At 35.9% G+C, this 24,075-nt stretch overlaps 1 protein-coding gene across 3 annotated transcripts in view; it reads right to left on the reverse strand.

Moving 5' to 3' along the window:
• NAV3 (neuron navigator 3) overlaps window positions 1–24,075 on the reverse strand; it is a 540,923-nt gene that overhangs the window by 70,559 nt on the left and 446,289 nt on the right. For all 3 annotated transcript variants that reach the window (XM_006882551.1, XM_006882553.1, XM_006882552.1), the window contains exons 23-24: window positions 21,339–21,422; window positions 11,590–11,701 (exon numbers count right to left, since the gene is read on the reverse strand). In XM_006882551.1, the coding sequence (XP_006882613.1) occupies window positions 11,590–11,701; window positions 21,339–21,422 (196 nt within the window). The remainder of the gene's footprint in view (window positions 1–11,589; window positions 11,702–21,338; window positions 21,423–24,075) is intronic.

The following is a 24,075-nucleotide window of genomic DNA, read 5'->3' on the forward strand; positions in this document are numbered from 1 at the left end:
TGATAGGGAATGGCAAGGGACACACTGACAAAGGAGATTAATCAGAACTGGCTTTGACAAGCACTGTGGCAATTGGACAATTAAAACAGACATGGGTGGGGGGAAAGAAGAACGAACTGGGGAGGAGGGTGGAGAAAACAGTGCAACAATTAATGAATGAAAACCCAAAATCTCTGTAAATGTTCATTAAAACAAATAAAATTTAATAATAAAAAAATTTTTTAAGTTAAGTTTGTTTTCTAGTGATTTGTCTTACTATAAATAATATTCATCAATGGAGATGAACCACACAAAAATACCTACCAACCCTGTAAGGTATAAGAAAATAATACATAGTGTTCAAAGCGATGTCTTAGAAATAATAATATAAAAGCCTTTCCACTTGACTGATTTATTATTAGTAATGTGAGTCATGATGATGAAACAATAACTGGTTATACTCAAAACATAATTAATGAGTAGACATGGTATGTGCATCAGCATGTCATATACTTTTATAACTTTCACCTCAGGTGTCAAGTCACAACTGACTTTTTTTTTTTAGTCTTTTTCTTTTTAATTTCCATTCATTCATTGTTTCACTTTTCCATCTTCCCACCCCATCCCTCTCCAACCCCAGTTTGCTCTTCTCTTTGAAAAGTAAAAGAAAAATTCTTTCATTGTTATAGAATCCCTTCCCCCCTCTGCCATCCACTCCACTATGCAGCCTTTATTCTGGACTCCTGTCATGACAATAATACCTAATCATGTATCCCTTTTAAACAGCTCTATCCCTCATCTGTTTTAATGCAGTATACATTCTTTATTCCCTCTTTTCTCAGTCTCTCCCAAACCCCAATGTCAGTCTTATATTACAACAGTGGCATTATGCAGCATTTGTTGCTCTGTTACTGAGATATTTCACTCAGCATAACATTCTCCAGGGTAAACCATTTTGTATCATAATTCATAAGTTCCTTGTTTTCAGTGAAGCGTAGTATTCCATTGTGTGAATATACCACAGCTTCTCTATCCATTAATTTGTTGATGGGCACTTGAGTTGTTTCCAATTCTTTGTTATTATGAACAAAGCCACAATAAACATGGGTGTGCATATATCTGCTTGGGTGGCAGTTATGGTCTCTTTGAGGTATATTCCCAATAGTGGAATGGCTGGATCAAATGGTATTTCTGTTTCCAACTTTTTGAGAAAGTACCATACTGCCTTCCATAGTGGATGCACTCACAGTGAATAAGAGTTCCAGGTTCTCTACAACTTTGCCAGCATTTGATATTTGCTGTTCTGTTAAATTTTACTATTATGACTGGCGTGAGATGAAATCTCATAGTTGTTTTGATTTGTATCTTTCTTAGAGCTAGGGATTTTTTAATATTTCTTCATGTGTTTATTCACCATCTGAATGTCTTCTTTGGTGAAGTGTCTGTTCATATCCCGTGCCCATATTTCAATTGGAATGTTCACTTTTATCTTGTTGTGGTGCTCGAGTATTTTATAAATTCTAGATATAAGTCCCTTATCTGACATGTCATAACCAAATATTCTTTTTCCCAGTCTGTAGTTTCCCTTTTTTACCCTATTGGAGAAATTTTTGGATGTGCATAGGGATATGATTCTTAGATGGCCCCATTCATCTATTTTATCCTCTAGTGGTTGTAGGTTTTTTCCAGGATGCTTGGAAGACTCTTTATTTTGTGGATGAGAACTTCTAGAGTTCTTCCAAGATTTTCTTTAATGAAGTTTATATTCCTTGGTTTTAGTCCTAGAACCTTGATCCACTTTGAGTTGGTTTTTGTTTATGGAGTGAGGTGTGGATCTTGCTTGAGTTTTCTGAGGATAGTTTTCCAATTTTGCCAACACCATTTGTTAAATACGGTCTTTTCCCCACTTAACTGATTTCATCTCCTTGTAAAAAATCAATTGACCCTAAATACATGGGCTGATATCTGGGTTCTCGATTCTATTCCATTTATCTATGTGTCTGCCATTGCATCAGTATCACACTGTCTTGACCACCATGGCAGTGTAGTAGGATTTTTTTGAAATTGGGGAGTGAGATGCCTTCTACCTTGTATCTCCTTTTAAAGAGTGCTTTGCTTATTCAAAACCTCTTTCCATTCCAAATGAAATTGGAGATTGCCTTTTCCATCTCGTTGAAGAATGGGATTGGTATTTGTATTGGAATTGCATTGAACATGTAAATTATCTTTAGTAGGATTGTCATTTACACAATATTGAGTCTTCCTGTCCATGAGCAAGGGATATTCTCCCATTTCTCCAGGTCTCTTTTTGTTTCTTGTAGTAATGTTTTGTAATTTTCTTTGAATAGATCTTTGGTGCCTTTGGTTATATTTACTCCCAAGTATTTAATCTTTTGATTAGCTATTGTGAAGGGTATTGTTTTTCTTAGCTCCAGCGCTATATTCTCTTTGTCACTGTTGAGAAATCAAATTGATTGTGTATGTTTAACTTGTATCCTGCCATTTTGCTGAATTGGCCAACTATGTCCAGTAATTTTCTTCCTGAATCTTGAGGGTTTTATATGTATACTTTCATAACATCTACATAAAATTTTACCTCCTCTTTGCCAATTTGGATACCTCTTATTTCCTTCTCTTGTTTTATTGCTATAGCTATAACTTCCAATACAATATTGAATAGGAGAGGTGATAGGGAGCATCTTTTCCTAGTTTCTGTTCTTAAGGGGAATGTCTTTAATCTCTCACCATTGAGAATAATGTTGGCTCTTGGGTTTGCATATATACTTTTTACTATGTTGAAGTAATTCCCCTCTAATCCTATTTTGTTGAGTGTTTTAATCAGGAAAGGGAGTTGGATTCTGTCAAAGGCCTTTTCTGCATCAATTGATAGGATCATGTGGTTTTTGTTCTTTGTTTTGTTAAGGTGATGAATTACATTGAAGTCACAACTGACTCTTAGCAGCCCCTCCATCGGAATGCTGAGTCTATAAATTGCACAAGAGAAGAATGCCCATTGTTCTCCCATGGAAGTACGTATGGATTTCAACTTGCAGAGAGGCACAGTCTTAGAGTTAGCAGCACAACTCCGATGAACTAAGCCACAAGCGTACCCTGTATTGTAAACTCACTAACATGCCCATGCATACCGTGTGTGTGTGTGTGTGTGTGTGTGTGTGTATAAAATATATATAAATATATTTCTTGATCTCTCTGTATATTAATTTTCTATCTCCCTGGTAGCATAGTGGTTAAGCATTCAGATGATAGCTTAAAGGTCAGTGGTTCAAATTCACCAACTTTTTTTACAGGAGAAAGATGAAGTGGTCTACTATGGGCCAGTTCTACTATGTTCTCTATGGTTACTATGTGTCAAAATCAACATGTTAACACTCAGTTAATGGCACGTTATAGACAATTAGTAAGTATTTGAAGAATAAACTCATTATTTTCTTCCTATATATGTCTTTCAATAAGTTATATTAATAAGGAACAATAGTGATCACATTCATAGTAAAAAAGACCATTTGTAGATCTATCTTGAAATACCATGTTGTAAGGATCAAGATAATATCAATACGCATACAAGGAAAATGTGTTAATACCCTATCTTTCAAATATATGCACTAAAACAAACAGAACAAAAGAGGAAGAACAGATGACTTCTACCACCTTTTGCAGTCAGAAATCAATCAAACAAGCAACCAAGATCTGTTAATAATAATAATGGATGACTGGAATGCAAAACTTGGGAACTAGGAAGAAGGATCAGTATTCAGAAAGTAAGGACTGAGTGACAGAAATGAGGCTGGAGATAGAATTTTGTACAATCAATTATTTATTACTTATAAATACCTTATATAAGAAACAACAAATATACATATGGACCTCACCTGATGGTCTGCATAGGAATCAGATTGATTATTATCTGTGGAAAGAATCATTGGAGAAGCCCAACATCAGCTGTGAAAACTTGGCCAGGTGCTTCACTGTACGACAAGCCATCAACTACTCATATGCAAAATAAAGGTTGAACTAAAGAAAATCAAAACAAGTCCACAAAATTCGACCTTGAGTCTATCTCACCTGAATTTAAAAACTATTTCAAGAACAGGTTGGAGGCTTTGAACACTAATGAACCAAGATCAGATAAGTTGTGGGAGGATATCAAGAATATCACTGATGAAAATGCAAAAGGTAATTACAAAGACAGAAGAGGGGGGAAAACACCTAAGATGGACATCAAAAGAGAGTGTAAATATTACACTAGAATGTTGACAGTCAGAAGAAAGGAAACAAATTAAGGAGCTGAACAGAAGATTTCAAAGCGCAATTCAAGACTATACTGAATGCACAAAGAGCTGGAGTCATATAATAAGAAAGAACAAACTCACAAAGCATTTCTTAAGCTGAAGAAACTGAAGGACGAATTCAAGTCTCAAGTTGCAGTACATAAGGATGCTTTGGGAGGAATACTGAATGACTGAAGAAGCATCATAAGAAGATGGAAGGACTAAGAGGTACTGTACCAAAAAAAGTTGGCTGACACAGAAAAATTTAATGAGACAACATATGATCAAGAGGCAATGGTGATAAAGGAGGAAGTTCAAGCTGCTCAGGAGGAACTGGCAAAAAACAAGGTCCCAGAAATTGATTGAATACCGATTGACATACTTCAACAAACAGATGCCACCCTGGATGTGTTCACCCAGCTGTGACAAGAAATCAGAACAATCACCTAACCAATTTACTGGAAGAGATCTATATTCTCATTCTCAAAAAAAAAAAAAAGGTAATCCAGCAGAGTGTGGAAATTATAGAACATTATAACTAATAAGGCAGCTCTGGTAGACTAATGACAAGAAGCTGCACTGCAATCCTGAAAGCATGTGGTTCGAGGCCACCAGCTGCTCCTCAGGAGAAAGATGGTCAATCTCCTCTCATACAAGTAACTGCCTCTGAAAACCCACTGGAGGGTCATCTATGGGTCAGTTCTGACTCTACGGTACACAAAAACAGCAATACCACTAATATAACATTCTAGCAAAATCTTGCTGAAGATTATCCAAAAACTACTGGAACAGTACATCAACAAAGAACCAGCAGAAATATAAGCTGGATACAGAAAGAGGCTGTGGCACTAGGGACATTATAGCCAATGTCAGATGGATCTTTGTTGAAAGCAGAGTGCCAGGAGAACGTCTGTCTTTCATAGACTATGCAGAAGCATTTGACTGTATGGATCACAATAAACTGTAGCTAACATTGAGAAGAAAGGGAATCCCAGAATACTTGATTGTGTTCATGTGAAACTTACACTTGGACCAGGAAGCAGTCCTTAGAATACAGAAAGAAAACACTATATGGTTCAGAATCAGGTAAGGAAGCAGGGATGTGTCCTGTTTCCATAGTTTTACAATCTCTATGTAGAACAAATCATTCAGGAGGCTGGATTTTTATGAGGAGGATTGTGGCATCAGGATTGGAGGAAGACTCATCAACAATCTGTGTTATGCATAGATGACACATCTTTGCTTGCTGAAACAGACGAGGACCTGAAGAGTTTGCTGCATGAGGTCAAGGACTGAAGTTTCAAATATTGACTGAAGCGCAACATCAAGAAGACAGAGATTCTCACCACTGGGCCAATTGGCAGCATCATGATAGATGGTTAAGAGATTAAGATTGTTAACAATTTCAGCTTTCTCAGTTTCACAATCAATACTCTTGACACATCTTTGCTTGCTGAAACAGACGAGGACCTGAAGAGTTTGCTGCATGAGGTCAAGGACTGAAGTTTCAAATATTGACTGAAGCGCAACATCAAGAAGACAGAGTCTCACTGCTGGGCAAATTGGCAACACAAATAGGTAGAGAAAAAAATTGAGATTGATAACCATTTCAGCTTTCTCAGTTTCACAATCAATACTCTTGACACCAGCAGTCAGGGAATCAACAGATAAGTTGCTTTGGAAAAGTCAACTGTCAAGAACCTCTCAAGAGTGCTAAAGAGCAATGATGTCAGTTTAAAGACCAAGGTGTGCCTGAGCTAGGCCATGGTCTTTCAATTACTTGCCACACATCTGAGAGCCAGACAATGACTAAGAATCCCGGAAGAATAATCAATGTATTTGAGTTGTGGTGCTTGAGAAGAGTATTTAACATACCATGGACTCCCAAGAGAAACAAGCAGGTTGGTCCTAGAGAGGGTGAAATCTAGTTGCTCCTTGGAGGAAAGGACTATGAAAGCTGGTTGACATACTTTGGGCATGTTCCCAGGAGGGACCAGACCTTGGAGAAGGCTTGGGAGGATAGAGGGACAAAGCAAGAGAGGAAGATCCTTGGGGTTCAAGGACAGTCTCAGTAACAGGAGTAATAATCGTAGGTATGTTGGGGACAGTGAGATTGGATCAGGATAGAGCAGGGCTGAGAGCTGTGAATATGGCTACCATGAGTCACGGGCATCTCAATGCCACATGACAACAACAAAAAATTATTATTTTTTGTGTGTGTGTGTGCGCGTGTACTGTCAAATCAGATCTGACTGGTACAGGAGGAGATTGTCCCTCCTTCCCCCACAGAGCATCTGGTGGATTCGAACCGTGCACCTCTGGGACTGTAGTTGCAGCTTCTTGCCACTAGGCCACCTGAGCTCCCCCAACAAAAAATTATTTTAAACCCGAACATTTACTATTGATATCAACTTAATATATTTGTTGTTGAATCATACTTGGTATATATTCATGGAGGAAAAAATCCACATTTACATACACAAGTAGTTTCAAAAGCAATAGCACTTCTGAAAGGACTATTTTACCTTATTCTTTCAGTATTATAATAATTATAGTTTACAATGCAGGTTAAGATTGGCTTGTGTTGTGTTTCATTACATTGGGGGTCATTAGTTTGTTGTATTTCATTAGACTGTGGGTCTCTTGAGTATTGAGATGATCCTTTTTAATCTTTTTTATTTAAAGACCTAATATATTCTGTAGTACATTGTAGGTGCTTAAATAATGCTTTTAAATCAAGAAATAAATGTATTTTCTATCATAGACTGCTATTATAGATAAGCTATTATATATATAATATACATTATATAGAATATGTATTATAATATATACATATTATATCTTGTATATAAATATATTATATATTCATTATTGTGATGCATAACTATAAAGAAAAAGGAACATAAATAAATAGAGGTCTCTAAACAGTCTACATGGTTAGTGCTCTCGGCTGCTAAAGAAAGGTTAGAAGTTTTCGTTTTCCTAGAGGTGACTTGAAAGAAGGACCCGCTATCTAATTAGAAAAAAAAATCAGCTATCAAAAATTCTATGGAGCACAGTTGGTCTCTGGCACACAGTGGGTTGCCATGAGTTGACATTGACTTGACAACAACTGGTTTTGATGAAAAAAATTGATAAGTTATTTGGCCAGGTTTAGATCTGACTGTAAAAATTTGCCTCTTTGTTTGAAAAAAAAAAAAAATATATATATATATCTTAAGATCCCACTGTCTCTCATTGCTGTTAAATCAGAATTGAATAGACTCCAGAGGGTTTACTGGGTTTCTGAGGCTGTGAATCACAGGTGAATCACTAGTGGATTGAAACAATCAGATACACACAGTCTTTATATTAGTAGGACAATTTCTATACATTTATGCTACCAGAGATCCCTTAACTTAGACTACTACACTAAAAATTAACCGGAGAAAAATTTTCAATGCTCCTAAAAATTGTATTTTAAAATCATCTTAGATTATGAATGTATAAGTTATAAAATCTCCTTAGAACTCTGCAAAGATATATAATTAGACCAACTTACTGTTCTGTGATCAATGTAATAGGAATTATTTGGGTTCACTGAATTAAATGGGTTTTAATATTATAGAAACACAATCTAATTATGTCATATGCATTTAACTCTATATATAACTAGCTGTTTTTATTACTTTTAAATCTTGGCATATTATTTTTCAATTTTCTTGACCAATCTGAACATTTACTGGTAATATTTGCCTGTTTGAGGTACTCCTGCCCATATTTTTGAGCAAAAGATATTCTGGTTTTCAATTCCTATAGATACATTAAGCTACCTGTTGCCTAAGATAAAAGAAATCATTCCAGAAAGTTTCACTTCAGTGGCTTGTGCTGTGTTAAAGAACGGATTAAGCTTCTTAAAATCCCTCCTGGACCTATTTACGACATGAAGATTTAGAACATAAGCTGCTTTATTATAACTCCAAGATAAGCTTTAAATATGCAGTAATTTTCCATGCAGCATATAAATCAACTCCCCCGCACTGGAAGTTGAAAAATTCTTAACAGAAGTAGCCCCTAGAGAGCTAGTTTGTCCTTCCATTTAAGTATATCTCACTTTATATAATAGTTTTTTTCTGAAATTTAATTTTTAAAGAAAATAATCTGTCAATTGAGAAAGGCATAAATGAGAGCAACAACATAAAAATTCTGATAAAGGAACAACAGTTATTCCTAGAGACATGTAACAGACCATTTCATTTCAATTAGGAGTCAAAGAGACATATTTAAGAAGATTCCTGCAGATTCTGAAAAGGTTTTTATACACAGAACACAGCTGTTCAAGTTGTTGTGGTGGTGATGGTGGTATGCTGGTGGTCATGGTTGTGGTGGTCATGGTGCTGGTGATGGTTGTTTTGCTAGTGCTAGTGGTGGTAGTGGTTAGGTGCCATAAAGTAGGATGTAACTCAGAGCAATCTTCTGTTCAAGCAGAATCCACCATTCTCAAATCTCTCCTGTGCTTAACAAAGCCCCATGTTGCAGTCACTATGTCCAGCCATTTTTCCAAGTAAAATTATATCAATAAAAGAGAACACAGAAAGAATTTCCAGAAAATAGAAAGGAGTTCAGAGTAGTTGAAATATGTTATACTGAATGTGACTGAAGAGCAACAGATAAGATTTAGAGGAGTGACTGGTAATCAATAAATATTTGTTAAATAAACAGGTTGATGAAGAAAGTTTGTCATTGTCTGATATCTGTGATTCATTCCAAAAGCAACAGTATACCTAGAGATAGATGTTTATGAGGTATTTCTCTAGTTTGTGTGTGAAGAATGATATCAACGAGGGGTTAGAAAGATAGCAGGAAAATAATTTAGGAGGGTATGATCATAGGTCATTGGCGAGATAAGAAAAAGCAATAATAGAAACAGAACAGTGAATAGATACAAGATACATTTAAGGGCAAGAATCAGTCACATGATTTATTATTGAAATGAGATAGGAGGATTCAAGAAATTTCTAAGATATACCTGAATTTATGGCTATGTTGAAGGATAAGGTTGCTATTGAGGCAAGGACTAGTATAGGAGACACAAATCTGAGCCGGCAGAAGCCAAGCTAAAGTCTGGAGATGTGAATTCAAGGTGCCAAACTGACATTCAAAACAGCCAAATGGAACCCTCTATTTGATAGCTGTATATAGAGATCTATAAGCTATATATGATCATGGCCTCCATATAGGATTTGATCGCTATAAGCATGTGAGTGATAGCTTGTGATAAGGTCTGAGATGAGTCTGTATAGAATTTTATATAAGTGTATAGAACTATATGGAATTGCAATTGAAGAGAACTTAGGTCATACAAACTCCTAAGGCACATCACTAATTAATAAGTAAATAAAAAATAATGAACTTAGAAAGATAATTTAACAGGGCAGAAGAAAATTCTGTTTGTGTGATGTTATAAACTTTCAAAGGTAAGAATGGTTCAAGTAGGAGAGACTTTAGGTCTAGTGTCATAATTATTGTCAGTAATTACTGATTCTGGTGAGAATAATTTCTTTTTACAAGTAAAAATGGTTTATTAATTGTCTTACAATCAACACTCTTGAAAACAGTAGTCAGAAAATCGAAAGATGAATTGAATTAGTGAAATCTGTTGTCAGGGTCCTCTCCAGCGTGATGAAGGGTAGGGATGTCAGTCTAGAGACTAAGGTGTACCTGATCCAGGGAAGAGTCTTCTCAATTACTTGTTATGCATCAGAGAGCTAGAAATGACCAGGATGAGAGAAAAACAATTGATGTCTTGGAGTTGTGCTATTGGAGAAGAGCTTTGAACATACGCCACACTGCCAAGAGAATGAATAGGTCTGTCCGGGAGAAGATGAAACCAGGCCACTCCTCAGAGGCAGAGATTTTGACACTGCATCTCATATACTTTGGGCATGTGGCCAGGAGAGACCAATCTTTGGAGAAGGATACTATGCTTGGAAGAGTGAAGGGGCAGTGCAGGAGAGGAAGATCTGAGATGAGACGAGTTGAAACAATAACTGGGATAATGAGAGAAGGTGTGTCAGAGACACTGAGATTGACTTAGGATAGAGCAGGGTACAGAGCTATTGCGCATAGGATCACGATGAGTCAAAATCAACTTGATAGCACATAACAACAACATAGCTAGTGAAAGGCAGGCCACACAAAAGACTTAGAGTAGAAGAGAGAATGGGTCAAGGACCGCTGGAAAGACAGGGGTGAACCAAAACCTTGTAGCATGCTGTCAGCAGAAAAGGGGAGAGAGAATGACTTTCACAGAGCACTGCTTTTATTGACTGCCAACAACCTGATAGAGTTGTGGGAATATAATTCAGACTCTAGTAGGGTAAAAAGCCTTGATGCGGAAGATATTGCAAAATTTCATAATCAGTTTTTATAGGATTCATCTGGAAATAGGAAGAGACCTGGTAGGACACTGAAGATTTAAGTAGGAATATTTTTAAACTGGAAGATTTAAGCATATTCCATGTTACTGACATAAGTCAGGGTATGTATAAATGGAATGTATATGAAGAAAAATAATATGATACTCTTTTGTCAAAAGCATTTCTTTTGGGCCAGTTAAGAAATAGGAGTTGGAAGAAATGTGGATTTCTTTTTCATTGCTTAGAGTTACTGGAGTTTGGCAATATTACTGGAGTTTGGCAGGAATAAAAAGCACAAACATGTTTAATCACCAGTTTTACGGCTTTTAAATTCTGTAGTAGAAATATAGGGATCTCTGGTGGTCTAGTGGCAAGAAGCTGCACTGCAATCCCTAACTCACTCAGTTCGAATTCCCCAGTTGCCCCTCAGGAAAAGGATGGGCAATCTCCTGCCAGGCAATTAACTGCCCCTGAAAATCCACTGGAGGTTCAGCTATGGATCAGTTCTGACTCGATGGTACTCAACAACATCAACAACAGTAGAAAAATACCTCTTTATTGTTCCCTACCTCTGAGAAAGTTACTCCCCAATTTCACCCCTCAGTACTATTTTATTTTTGTGCACAGATCTGGGTTTGCTTTGCTGTATCAGATATGTATCTATTACCCATCATTTCTGTAATACTAACTTTGGCAAAGCAAGTTAGAGAAATATGTACAATCATAAAAGCAAATTCTAGAGGCTCAATTTAAAATTATTTCTCATAAAAGTTATTGTTCTCAAATTCAGGTATTCTGCCTGCATTAATACCAAATGACATTTTAAAAAGCAGCACTGCTGATTAAAAGTGACCTGCTGTAATTAAGGAATCAAATAGTCAACAGTAAGCATCCACGAAAGATGGCAGTATTTCTGAATGTACCTTTGGGAGGGTGGTCTGGGCCGTTCAGTGCTCCCTGGATGGCTGCCTGAGCAGCGGAGTTCTGGGCCTTCAGCATTTCAATGGTTTCTCTTAATTCTATAAGTTCAGACTCCTGCGGAACAAACAGAGTTTGGAAACTTCAATACCTTGAGAGAAAAAGAAAATACCTTTGCCTATAATTCACTGTCAAATTGGTTTGGTTTTATAGAGTGCTAACATCCTGGGAGACCTCTATGCTTACATGATTTCATCAGGTTTTATGTAACAACTTCTCACTTAGCTAAAGAACCCCTTTTCCCTAACTTCTTGGTTATTATTTTATAAGTATAATCTAAATGACCTTTATTCTTTCAGAGGGTGGTATGAGCTAACTAGTACACAGTAAGTAAAATGTCACACCACTTTCCTAGACAATATGCTTACTAAACACTACCAAGATTGCAAGAGAGAATTAGGTATGAATTCTACACTGGTGCAACTACTGTGTTTACAATTGTATCGGCAATTGGAAATCCCGAGTTTTAATAAATGAATGATACTTTATTTTGTCTCCTTTTGCATTTGGGCATTTGGTTCTAGTATTCAAGTGTAATACCAAGAATGTATCACTAACTTAGCACCATTAAATGCCATCTTATTAAATGAAATAACAACTTGTTATTTCAACAACATTTGCCTGTTGTACATAGATCTCAATAGTTTCCCTCCAATAAAACATCTTCTGCTATGGAGAATCAATCTCACCAGGCCAAAGCAGCATACTAATTTATGTGATTAGAAACATACATGATATATGTAAACCCAGACCAAACCCATTGCCATTTAGTGGATTCTGACTCATGGTAACCTTACAGGATAGAGTAGGACTGCCCCATAGGTTTTTCGAGACTGTGATCTACGGAAGAAGACTGCAACATTTTTTCCCCACAAAATCACTTAAGGCTCTGAACTGCTGCCGTTTTGGTTAGAAGTCAAATGCTTGAACCACTGTGCTACAAAAATAGTACATCATTATAAATACCATCCTTAAGTTAGACATTATTAGGGAAAAAGTAGTTTGTCTATTTACTTTTTTTTAAAAAAAAATGTATTTTCTTATGAATTTAGGATGATTTAAAGAAATGTCTCAAGGGAAACACCTTAGAGTTGCTATTTTATAATTTCTGCTGAGTTATTTCACCAGAACTAAGGCATTATGAGAAAGAGAAACAACTTCTACCTCAAAAAAATACTAACAAAAGAGAAAGGAATTGTAACTACCAGAATTGAAATAATGAGAATGTTCACACATTGTAAAGAATATAACCAATATCACTGAACAGTTTCTGTAGAAATTTCTGAATGAGAAGCTACAGTGCTGTGTAAAAAGTTCACCAAAATCTCGCTGTAATATAAAAAACCCATAAAAGGGAACTGGAGAGCTATTCCACGGTTCCATTAGAAGAGGTCAATAAAACAAGTATTTTTATTTTTTGTTTTTTTAGTAGTAATGACAATCCTAACAATCATATCTTTTTTAGGCTTTTGGAGGGAATATTCCTTGGGTATATATTTATAATTAATCATTTTCTTTAGCATCTTTGGCATAAAAGCTAAAGAAACATGCTTGGGTTCTCTACTCTATGAGAAACAGTTTATCCTCACTCAATATAATATATGAAAAAGGGAAAAATCATTAACAATAACTCTTTTTTTTTAAATGGACTCAAACATGGAAATGTACTGTGACTAATTTAATCTCAGTTACTTTTAAAAAATAATAAATGGATTTATTTAGAATCAACATCAAACACATAAAAACAATTTTGAGATATCATCTCCTGTCAGCAACAATAGCAAAGTTCCACTGGGCAGTAAACAACAAATGTTAATGAGGTTGTGGAGAGATTGGAACCCTTACTCTTTTTTATTACATGGGAGGAGGTAAAATGGTACAGGCACTATGGAAGACAGTCTGGTGCATTCTCAAAAAGCTGGCAATAGAAATACCATTTGACCTAGGAATTCTACTACTGGTAATATACCCTAAAGAAACCAGAGTCACAACTCAAACAGATGTTTGCTCATCAACATTTATTGCTGCATTATTCACAATAGCAAAGACATGGAAGCAACCCAAGTGCCCATCAACAAACAAATGGATAAAAATATTATGGCATAATCACACAATGGAATATTATGCAGCATTTAAAAACAATGAACTTATAAAACATACAACATACAAGAGCCTGGAGAAATCTCTCAGGGAACAAAAGGACAAATACTGCATAACACTGCTATTAAAAAAATAGGACATATCAAACATAGATAAATAGAACAGACATATCAAACATAGATAGTGTCATCTCTATCTAACATAATCCTCCTTAAGAAGTTGTGGGGGGTCTTTTGGTTGGGTTTTTTTATTTATCTTGGGCTTTTCATTGCTGTTGTTAACAAACTTTACGACGACTTTTAATTGCTTGTAGGTCAACGTGAAAAAATCAATCAAAACCTCCCAAATACTTGGGTCTGGCATCTTCCAAAGATGAGTCTTCAAATACTTGACTATAATCCATTTGTATTTATTTATCATCAAGGACAAAACATGATACCAGAGCAATTCTTTATTTTTTCTGTTTCTCATGTTTTACTTTCTAGCTTTTGCCCTACTATTAAAAGACAAGTTTACAAAATTTAAAATCTTCTTTTCTCTTGAAAATAAATATCCAGAAATAAAATATTGAAATTAATTCTGCTTTTCCCAGAAATTTATTGACATCTGTGCTATTGATGGTGTTTACCTAATGCAGTATTTGTCCTTTTGTGACTGAGATATTTCACTCAGCATAATGTCCTCCAGGGTCACCCATTTTGAATAATATTTCATGATTTCCTTGTTTTTCAATGCAGCACAGTATTCCATTGTGTGTATATACCACAGCTTCTCTATCCATTTGTTTGCCGATGGGCACTTAGGTTGTTTCTAACTCCTTGCTATTGTGAACAAAGCTGCAATAAATATGAGTGTGCATATATCTGCTTGGGTGGCAGTTATGGTCTATTTGGGATATATTCCCAGTAGTGAAATAGCTGGGTCAAATGATATCTCTATATGCAACTTTTTGAGAAAGTGCCACACCACCTACCACAGAGGTTGCACCATTTTACACTTCCACCATCAGTGAATAAGGGTTCCAGTTTCTCCACAAGCTCACCAGCATTTGTTGCTTGCTGTTCTGTTAAATTTTGCTATTCTGACTGGAGTGAGATGATATAGTTGTTTTGTAGATTTACTTTTATATAGATAAAGTGTTCTAGCAGCAGTTGGATAATTCATGAAATAATTTTATTCTGTTAACTGTAAGTGTTCTTTAAATAGTTCCTCATGGTCAAAGATCAGGTTTCTTAAAACATGTTTCTAAACTCAATGTCAAGTTTCCTCCATAGTCTTCATTTTTTTCTTAACATTTCCCCAAATTTCCCTTTTTGCTGCATATACTTTTGCATTTCCTTCCTGGATAATATACTTTCCCTGAATAAGTTCTCTTCATCATCCTACTGTTGAGGGAGGCCTATCTCTGCCAACTACTGAAACCAGCTTCCAAGTGCGACAGTTCTTTCTGATCACGTTCATGGCACTGTACTGTTAAATTCCTAATGACACCTATAATTTTCTGGCTTCTGAGTCAATCATTTGTCTTTTCTTTTTTACCAGGCTATAAGCATATACAAAAGCAGTAGCCTGGCAGGCAAATTTGGCAAAAGAATCAGTGTTGATTTTCATAAATCACCATGTGAAAATTAAAAAAAAAATTAAGACCCTATTCATGGGAAAGATTCTGGTCTATGAACAAAAGTAAAATTTTTATGCACTTCTCACATTATGAGTGCCATATAATTGTTGAAAAAACATTCTTTAATTTTAACATTTTTTGAAAAGTCACTTTTTTAAGTAGAACTTTTTCTTTTTAATAGCTTTTTAAAAGTCCCTCTGAAGTAGAAGAATAAGCTTCGGTGACTGCTTTATTTCTTAAGGATACAATTATCTTGGCATCGGTTTCTTCCTGGTTTGTAATCCCAAACCCTTCCCCAATATCCTCCTTCTATTTTTCCCTATTATTTTTAAACTCTTTCCTATGGTATTTATTGTTCCTTGAATCAATTTTTGTTTTAATTTTCTTTTCATTACCATTTATCACATATTAGAATGTAAGCTACACAAATAAGACAGAATATATGTGGGGGGTGTGTATTCTACATTGCTAGAACAATATTTCATATACAGTAGGCATTCGTTATAAATTTAATAAATGAATTCACAGGATACAGTTTGTAAAACCTTTGCTCGATATTCTCCAAGCTTTTTCCCCAGAACTGTTGGATTACTAGAGAATAATATTCCACTTTTATCTCAATTCCCTGAAGAAATGTCTTGACTGAATCATGATCAAATGCTATGCCCTAAGCTTTTAGAGAAATGTCTATTTGAGCAGGAATTTTATAATATGTTATCCCTTGACCCCAATTCAAGAACTTTTACAGTAAATTCCTCCTTGAATTCAGTGCCAAAAAGTTTGCCTCTTCAATCTAAATTATGCTTTTATAGTCATAAAATGAGACCTAAACTTGCCAAACAATCTCCCTTTGTGTATTAACTTCTGTGACATTTTATTCAGTTCAGTGCTTTGTGAAAGTAATTATCTAGACTCAGACATCTTGCTCTCTACATTCTTCTACTCCTTTTTGTTAGATTCTGTCATTTTTATTTGAAGCATGCCACATCTTATTGTTCTTCATTTTCTAGGTCACTCCAAAATCTAACTGGAAATAGACAAGTTATTAATCTCAGATTAATAAGGCAAAATAGCTATCAGTATTGTATGTGTACAACTTGAAATTAGAAGATGAATATTTTAGTTTCAAGTAAGGTTGGACCACAGGGGCTTTGCAGGTAATTAAAGCTAGTTTGTATGATATCATCATGATAGATATAGATGAAATGAACTATATTTTTCTCACCCCACAAAAAATATCCATAGACTCTGTAATATAGTGAACTATAATGCAAAGTCTGGATTTTAATAGGTAGTATCAATTACATTGTAACAAATGTACCGTATTAATGCAGAATTAAGGAAAGTGTAGGTCCACAGTGGGGATAATATATGCAAACATTTTATTTATTACTCAAATTTTCTGATGAAACTCTTTCACTATCTCATTGCTAGTGAGTTGGAATTAACTCATAGCTGCCCCTCTAGCCACTTTTAGGGATGCTGCAAATTACTTGGGAGAAGATTGTGTAGGTTGTTCCTGTGGAGTTACTGATATATTTGAACTGCCAGGAGGTTCCCTCTTTGGGTGAACAGCACAGCACCTTTTTTGGATTACAGCACCAAAGCTCCCTGAGTTTTCTTTTATAAATCTAAACGCCTTTTCGAAAAGTGAAGGTATTAACTTAGAAAATGGCAATAGCAGTTGCAGATACCATGATGTCTTCTGAGAAAACGTAATCATTTTTTTTTCCAGTGCTTTCTTAAGGGCACTAAATACAATGATACAACTCTTTGAATCACAGAAATGCACTTTCAAATATGCAGGCATTACTCATGGGCAAAATAAATGAACATATCTCTATATTTCCCAACTTCTTTGAGATTTCTTGCAAACATAAAGATATTTAGGTAATATTGAAGGGCAAAAAGGGAATAAACCCCCAAATATTAATTTTCTTTTTCTAAAAGAATCAGGGTTTAAGTACTAACCCATTTTCCATAAATATACTTGGACATGCCCATGGAAGAATTATTTGTTTCATCTTTTCTAGAGGAAGAAAAATAGTGTAATAGTTTCTTTCTTCTAGATGTCACATTACCATACTATTACTCTTAATTCTTAAAATATTACTAACAGTTATTTCTTAAAATCTCCACTTACAAAATAATGAATTTGAAGTCTAGAAAAGATTCCTCAACATGTTCAGTGTTAACACAACTCTTAAGAGAAATTGCTAGCATTCAATACCAGACCTCCTTAGCTCCGACATTTGTATTCATTTCTACCCAATGATCCTAAAAACTTCACAATTTTTATATTACTCGGCTGTTATGTCACATTGCAAGGTGTCTCCTTTCTGCTAAAATGAGATAAAATTTCTGACTCTGAAATGATTTTCTTTTTTTTCTTCCACTTTTCACTGCTCTTCTAGAACAGGTTTGACAGGGATAGTGTTGTCTTTCACAGGCTAGAGAAATCTATACTAAAGATGAATGGCAGGACAAGAAAAAACAGGATACAATTGCTAGTCACAGCAAGCAATTACAAGTGTACTGTTCACTGGTGGTCTAATTGGACAGTTCATCCAATTTTTAAGAACTTTTCTTTTAAATAATGAATTGACCAAATTTGGTAATGCATGCTACTTTTTTAGTGCTACTGATAAAGTTAACAGAAACTAAAGACAAGATTGAAGTCATCTCTAATGGATATAGAAACTGATTTTTAAACTAATCTAAAGGTTTTATACTATGATATTTTTTAAAGTAAGATGAAAATTGAGGTAATTTATATTATATGCAGCTTTGTGGTTTTGTGGGGTTTTTTTCCCCATAAAAATGTCTCTACAACTTCAGAAGCTTCGTCTGTATTTGATAATTTGATAATCATCTGAGGTGAAGGCTGCCTAAACCAGGAAAGATGTAAATTACAGATCATTATAAGGGCAGTAATCTGACTCTGTCTTGTCAACTTGGACTTTTTTTATCTGTTAGTTCTTATGAATTAAATTCTTCCTTCCTTCTTTGTTTTCCAGTATTTCATTAAAACCTTATTATATTTTAAAACACTAAAAAGTATTTATCTTCTTATTGTTGCTGAGAATATACACAGCATATATATATACACAGAATATACAAAGCATGTACAATTCAACTGTTCTAAAAGTAAAATTTTGTTTCATTTCTTTTAATGGAGTTTTGAGTGAAAGTTTCTTTGTAAACATTCTCCATTCATAAATATTTTGTTTTATGACAACTATCCAGCCACTCTTCTCATCTCCTCCTTATGATTTTCATTTCCATTAATCTGTCTATGCTATGCTTTCCTGTCTTCTCAGCCTTATCCTTGCACAAATGATGCTCTTTTGGTCTCGTGCAGTATTTTAAGGAATGCCTCCCTATTTTATGTTCATTTTATAGATCTGTCTATTGTTTGACTGAAAGTTGGGCCACAGGGGAATACTTTTGTTCTAGGCTTGAAGTGTGGCTAAGGGCTGCAATCTTAGGGGGTTTAGCACTCTCTTTTGGACCAATAAGCTTAATTATTATTACCTTTTTTTAATAGTTTTGTTCCACAGTTTTTACAATTGTGAAACAAAACTCTAACTATGCAACATCTTTGATTGTGATCCTTTTTTAGAGTGGCAGCAGGGTATCATCTAGTTCTTCTGGTCTCAAGATCATACAAGTTAAGTTTGCACAGTCCATTAGTCCTTGGACTGTTTCTATCTATCCATCTTTGCTACCCCCGCCTTGTCTTCGTTCTATTTCAAATAGAGACAGACCAATAATTGCATATTAAGTGGCTGCTTGCAAACATTCAGGACTTCAGTTATTAGTTACCAAAGGTGCTAGGAGTTCACAATTTAGTGATATTGATTACATTTTTAAGCTGTAGAATTATTATCATTTTCCTTTTTTTTTTTTTTAGTTGTTGTGTTAGTCTAAAAATTGGGTTCTAAAGCCATTAGTTAGCTGCCTCTGGTCTCTAGCTACCTTTACTCCAGGCACATGGTCTTGCAAATCAGCATCAGTTGTAGGACTAGGATAATGAAGGAGTGCTTCCCAAACTGAGCAGCAAGACTCGAGGAGAGAAAAACTTGCAGCAAGACTTGAGACAAGCAATCTTGTGGCATTAAGACCCTGATGAGAGTGAGACTGGTGGTGAGAGACTGTGGCATTGAGGCAGACAAACGGTAGCAAGGTGTGACCTGAGGCTTCTTGCATTTGTGATGGCCACATATTGACTTTGCTCTTCTTGCCTTTGATGATGGAAGGAAAAGCTGCTTACTGAATTAAACCAGAGCCTGGAGTTGTGCCTTGAAACTGTTGGGCTAAAACTTGAACTTATTTTGGGTGATACTGTGATATTCTTTCCTCCCACCACTCTCCAACCTCCTTCCCTAATAAATCCCATTGTTGATACCATAACTGTGAGTCAGAAATAAATAAAAGAACCTCTTGCTGGTCATGGGACTCTACAGGCAACCACGGGTTTGGGCTGTGGACTCTCTATCTACTTTCTGCTCTGTGGTGGGACTATGCTGTTCTTACACTCCCTATTCCTTTCAGAGAGTACACCAGAGGCCCATTTTCTCCTCTTAAGGCAATTGTTCCTCCCTCATTAACATAAAGTTACTTCCCTATCTAATTTTTTAGTTACTGTTATCAATTTGATATCATAGAAATAGTTCTTAAAGAGGTATAACATTCAAAGTAGACCTTTATATCTAGTTAAGTTGAATTCTTGTTTGTGTTTAGGAATAATTCGGGCATATTTTTGTCTCAAGTTTTAAAGACGACCTCAAGACAATAGTTTCTGGGGCTTATCTACATTTCAAGGCTCTAGAAATTATCTAGATAAAGAATTTTTCATTTTGTTCTGCATTTCTCCCCTTTTGGTCAGTATCTTTTTATGGACACTTGATAAGAAAATTAGTAATGATAGTCAGTAACTATAAATTCTTCTAAATTTATAATAAAGGAGGCTGCTCATGGAGTAACTAGCCACACATTTCATATTCTCCTTCTGTTTATGATTACTGTTCTTCTACTCTAGCTCTGCATGAAAAGAGACCAACTGATGTGCCTTGAAGGCTGCTTGGGAGCTTTACAACTCTAGACTCTATACAATGAACTAAGATGTAGAACTGAAGCACTATCTATGTCAAAAGCCCATTAAACAAGATGTTGCATAAAACTATGGCACTGAACCTCCATATAAAGGAATTAAAAGACCTGAGGAGCTTGGTAGTACACACTTTTGATTTAATTTAACTTTATTTGAAAGTAAATTTGTGCCAGTCACCATCTAATCCTTGTTGATTTTCAAATTACACAGGATTATCATTTGTTCAAGAGAGGATGACCCTCAGTGAGATGAAGTGACACTGACTACAGCAATGGCCTCAAGTGTCAGAAATGATGATTATGGCATAAGATAGAACAGGGTTCTCATCTATTGTTCTTGGATTGCTATGAGCAATGCTGACCCAATAGCACTTAACAATAACCACTACAAAAACAAAGCTTCTTACTTTGTAAAGTTTTAGCATCTATCCATAATCTCCTTCTTGGGTTTGTCATTTTCTATCTGACTTCCATCTATCTGGTTTTATAGACTGTGTATTTGTGAACATTTTTGCTAACTGTATGATGAATTATTCCTAGAACATTCTCTTTTCTTATACAACTAAATATCATTCTTAACATTTGGTATTCTTTTAATAGTTCACTCCTTGTAAAGAAAAATACTTGACTGAGTGGAAAAATTTGTGAATGTATGTATATTTCCAAATATGTGTTAGCCTGAAACCTAAATCCTTAAATTAAAATCTGAAAAAAAGTTTTCTGAAATTTTTATTATTCAGACTAGTAAGGAATGAATGATTTGCAGTATTATTAAGGAATAGAACCTTAGGTACTGTTTCAATAGCTATTTCAATAGCCTATTGTCTTTGACCAAGTCCCAGTGGCAAACTGTGAACATACCTTCTGTTCAGCTGTCATGGTGAGACTTTGCAACCGGCCAGTCATATTCCCTAAACTCTTTTCAAAAGCTGCTACAAGATGAGCCTGTGAACAAAAGAGAAAGAATTCCTTTTTAAATGTCAGCATCTTCAGTGGATGGCTTGAAAGGATTCATTTTTAATTGCAGGTATTCCAGCTCTTTTTTAAGTACTGTGACCATGATCATTAGCTCCCAGTGGTGACTGCAACACAAACACAACCTTCATTCATCAGTCTTAAACTTTGGCTTCTTAAGCATGAGTGTTTCAGTTTCTAGACATTTACTTGAGTTCAAGTGCTGAAAGGGGATGGTATTTTGCAAATAATAATATTTTCTGATTTGCACATCATAAAAGAATTACACAATCAAGAAAGCAAAATAACTTAGAGTTATCAAGTTTTAAAGATTTAATATTCAAAAGGACATCACCAAATAGTCAGTGGATAAATGTTCCCTATTTTTACATTACCATGATGACCTTTGAAGAAATTGTTAGTTATTCTGTTGTTATAATACTTTCCTTGAAAGATCAGACATTTTCGGACAGCTGTAACATTATTTTTCCCTTTTGTTCCTACTTATCAAAGAATTGACACAAAAAGAGTTGTCTTTGCTTTCCAAATGCTTTTCAAGAAAAGAGTTTTTCTTCTTATTTTGTTAATTTTAATTAAGGATGTCCTGTTCAACTAAGGTAGTCCTGTTAGAAATGATACTTGAACTCAAACCACTTAACTCACTGCCACTGAGTTGGTACCAATTCACAGCAAACTTTCTCGTAGGTTTGAGGCTACAAATGGCACAGGAGGAGACTGTCTCTCTTGCTCTCTTGAAGCTATTGGTGAATATGAGCCACCAAGGAGATGCCACTTTTGGGTTAGCAGTATAACTCCTGACAAACTAGGCAGCCAGAGCTCAGAAATAATGTTTAGTTACATTTTATTTAACATTACTGCAGCCTTCAGTATGGATTGAGGCTCAATGTCAAGAAGACAAAGATTCTCAAGACTGGACCAATCGGTAGCATCAGGATGGATGGGGAAGAGATTGAGATTGTTCACAGCTTCAGTTTGCTCAGCTCCATGGTCAACACTCTTGGCACCAGTAGCCAGGAAATCAAAAAACGTATTGCGATGGGAAAGTCTGCTGTTAGGGACCTCTCTAAAGTACTCAAGAGCAACGGTGTCTCTCTGGAGACTAAGGTCTGCCTGATCAGGCCATGGTTTTTACAATCACTTGTTATGAATCAGAGAGTTGGACAATAACTAGGGAGGATAGAAGGAGAATTGACGCCTTTGAGCTGTGGTGCTGGAGAAGAGTATATGGACTGCCAAGAAAACAGATTCATTGTTGAGAGGGTTAAACCAGGCTACTCCTTGGAGGCAAGGATTCTGAGGCTCCGTCTAACATACTTTGGACATGTTGTGAGGAGAGACCGGTCCTTGGAGAGGGACATCATGCTGGGTAGAGTGGAGGGACAGCACAGGAGGGGAAGACCTTCTATGAGATGGATTGATTCAGTGACTGGGGTAATTGGGATGGGTGTGTCAGAGGCAATGTGATGGGCACAGGATAGAGCAGGGTTTAGGGCTGTTTTATTACAGCTCTATACAGGCCAGTTTCTATTGAAATGTCATAATGCATCAGCTCTAACGACAAAATTTTAGGTTAGACGATATTTTGTGTGATAAGGATGATGCTTACATCTCTCACTATGGCTTGACATAGATCTAAAGGAAAATGATCTTAATAATTTTACTCTGACACTTTAAAAAAATAGGAACAAATGTCTTACAAATTACATCTCTATGAACGCATGAGGCGTAACATTTGGAAATATTTGGCAATAACTGATTTTTGACAGAAGTGTGTGGAGACTCTGTTGTTGCTGTTAAGTACCATGACTCATAGCGACTCTGAAAAATGGACCTGAACTCTGTCCTATGTTGTACCATTCTATCACCTCTAACCTGCTTGAGCCTACCATTACAGTCACTGTGTCAATCCATTTATTTGAGATTCTTCTCCTCCTTTACTGACCCTCCACTTTTTCAAGCAACATATCCTTTTCTAACCACCTGCCTTTCCTCAGAACCTACTCATAGCTGACCCTCAAATAGGTATTCACAGGCTATATATGCACAGGAGGAAACTTCCCATCTTTCTCCTGTGGAACAGCTAGTGTATTCAAACCACCTACCTTTGCATTGGCAGTGCAACTCCTTACTCGCTACGCCAACACACACATTATAGCTATGCACCATTTCACACATATGTGTGTGTATTAGTACATATTATTATTGTTATGTATCATTGAGTCACCTGTGATTCATAGCCACCCTATGTACAACATCCCTAATCCCTACTCTATCCTGTGCCAATCTCATTTCCTCTGACACATCTACTCCCATTACCCCAGTCACTGAATCAATCCATCTCATCAAGCGTCTTCCTCTCTTGCCCTGTCTCTTCTCCTTCCCAAGTAAGACATCCCTCTCCAAGGACTGGTACTCCTTGGAACATGTCCCAAGTATATCAGAAAAAGCTTCAGAATCCTTGCCTTCACCTCTCTGGATGAACCTGTTTGTTCTCCTAGCAGTCCATGGTATATTCAATACTCTTCACCAGCACCAACAGCTCAAAGGCATCAATTCTCCTTCTATTATCCATAGTCATTTTATGTGTGTGTGTGTGTGTGTGTGTGTGTGTGTGTGTGTGTGT

This window comes from Elephantulus edwardii, unplaced genomic scaffold (genome assembly GCF_000299155.1).
Source record: "Elephantulus edwardii isolate Elephantulus edwardi_28Jun2011 unplaced genomic scaffold, EleEdw1.0 scaffold00021, whole genome shotgun sequence".
Classification (NCBI taxonomy): Eukaryota; Metazoa; Chordata; class Mammalia; order Macroscelidea; family Macroscelididae; genus Elephantulus; species Elephantulus edwardii.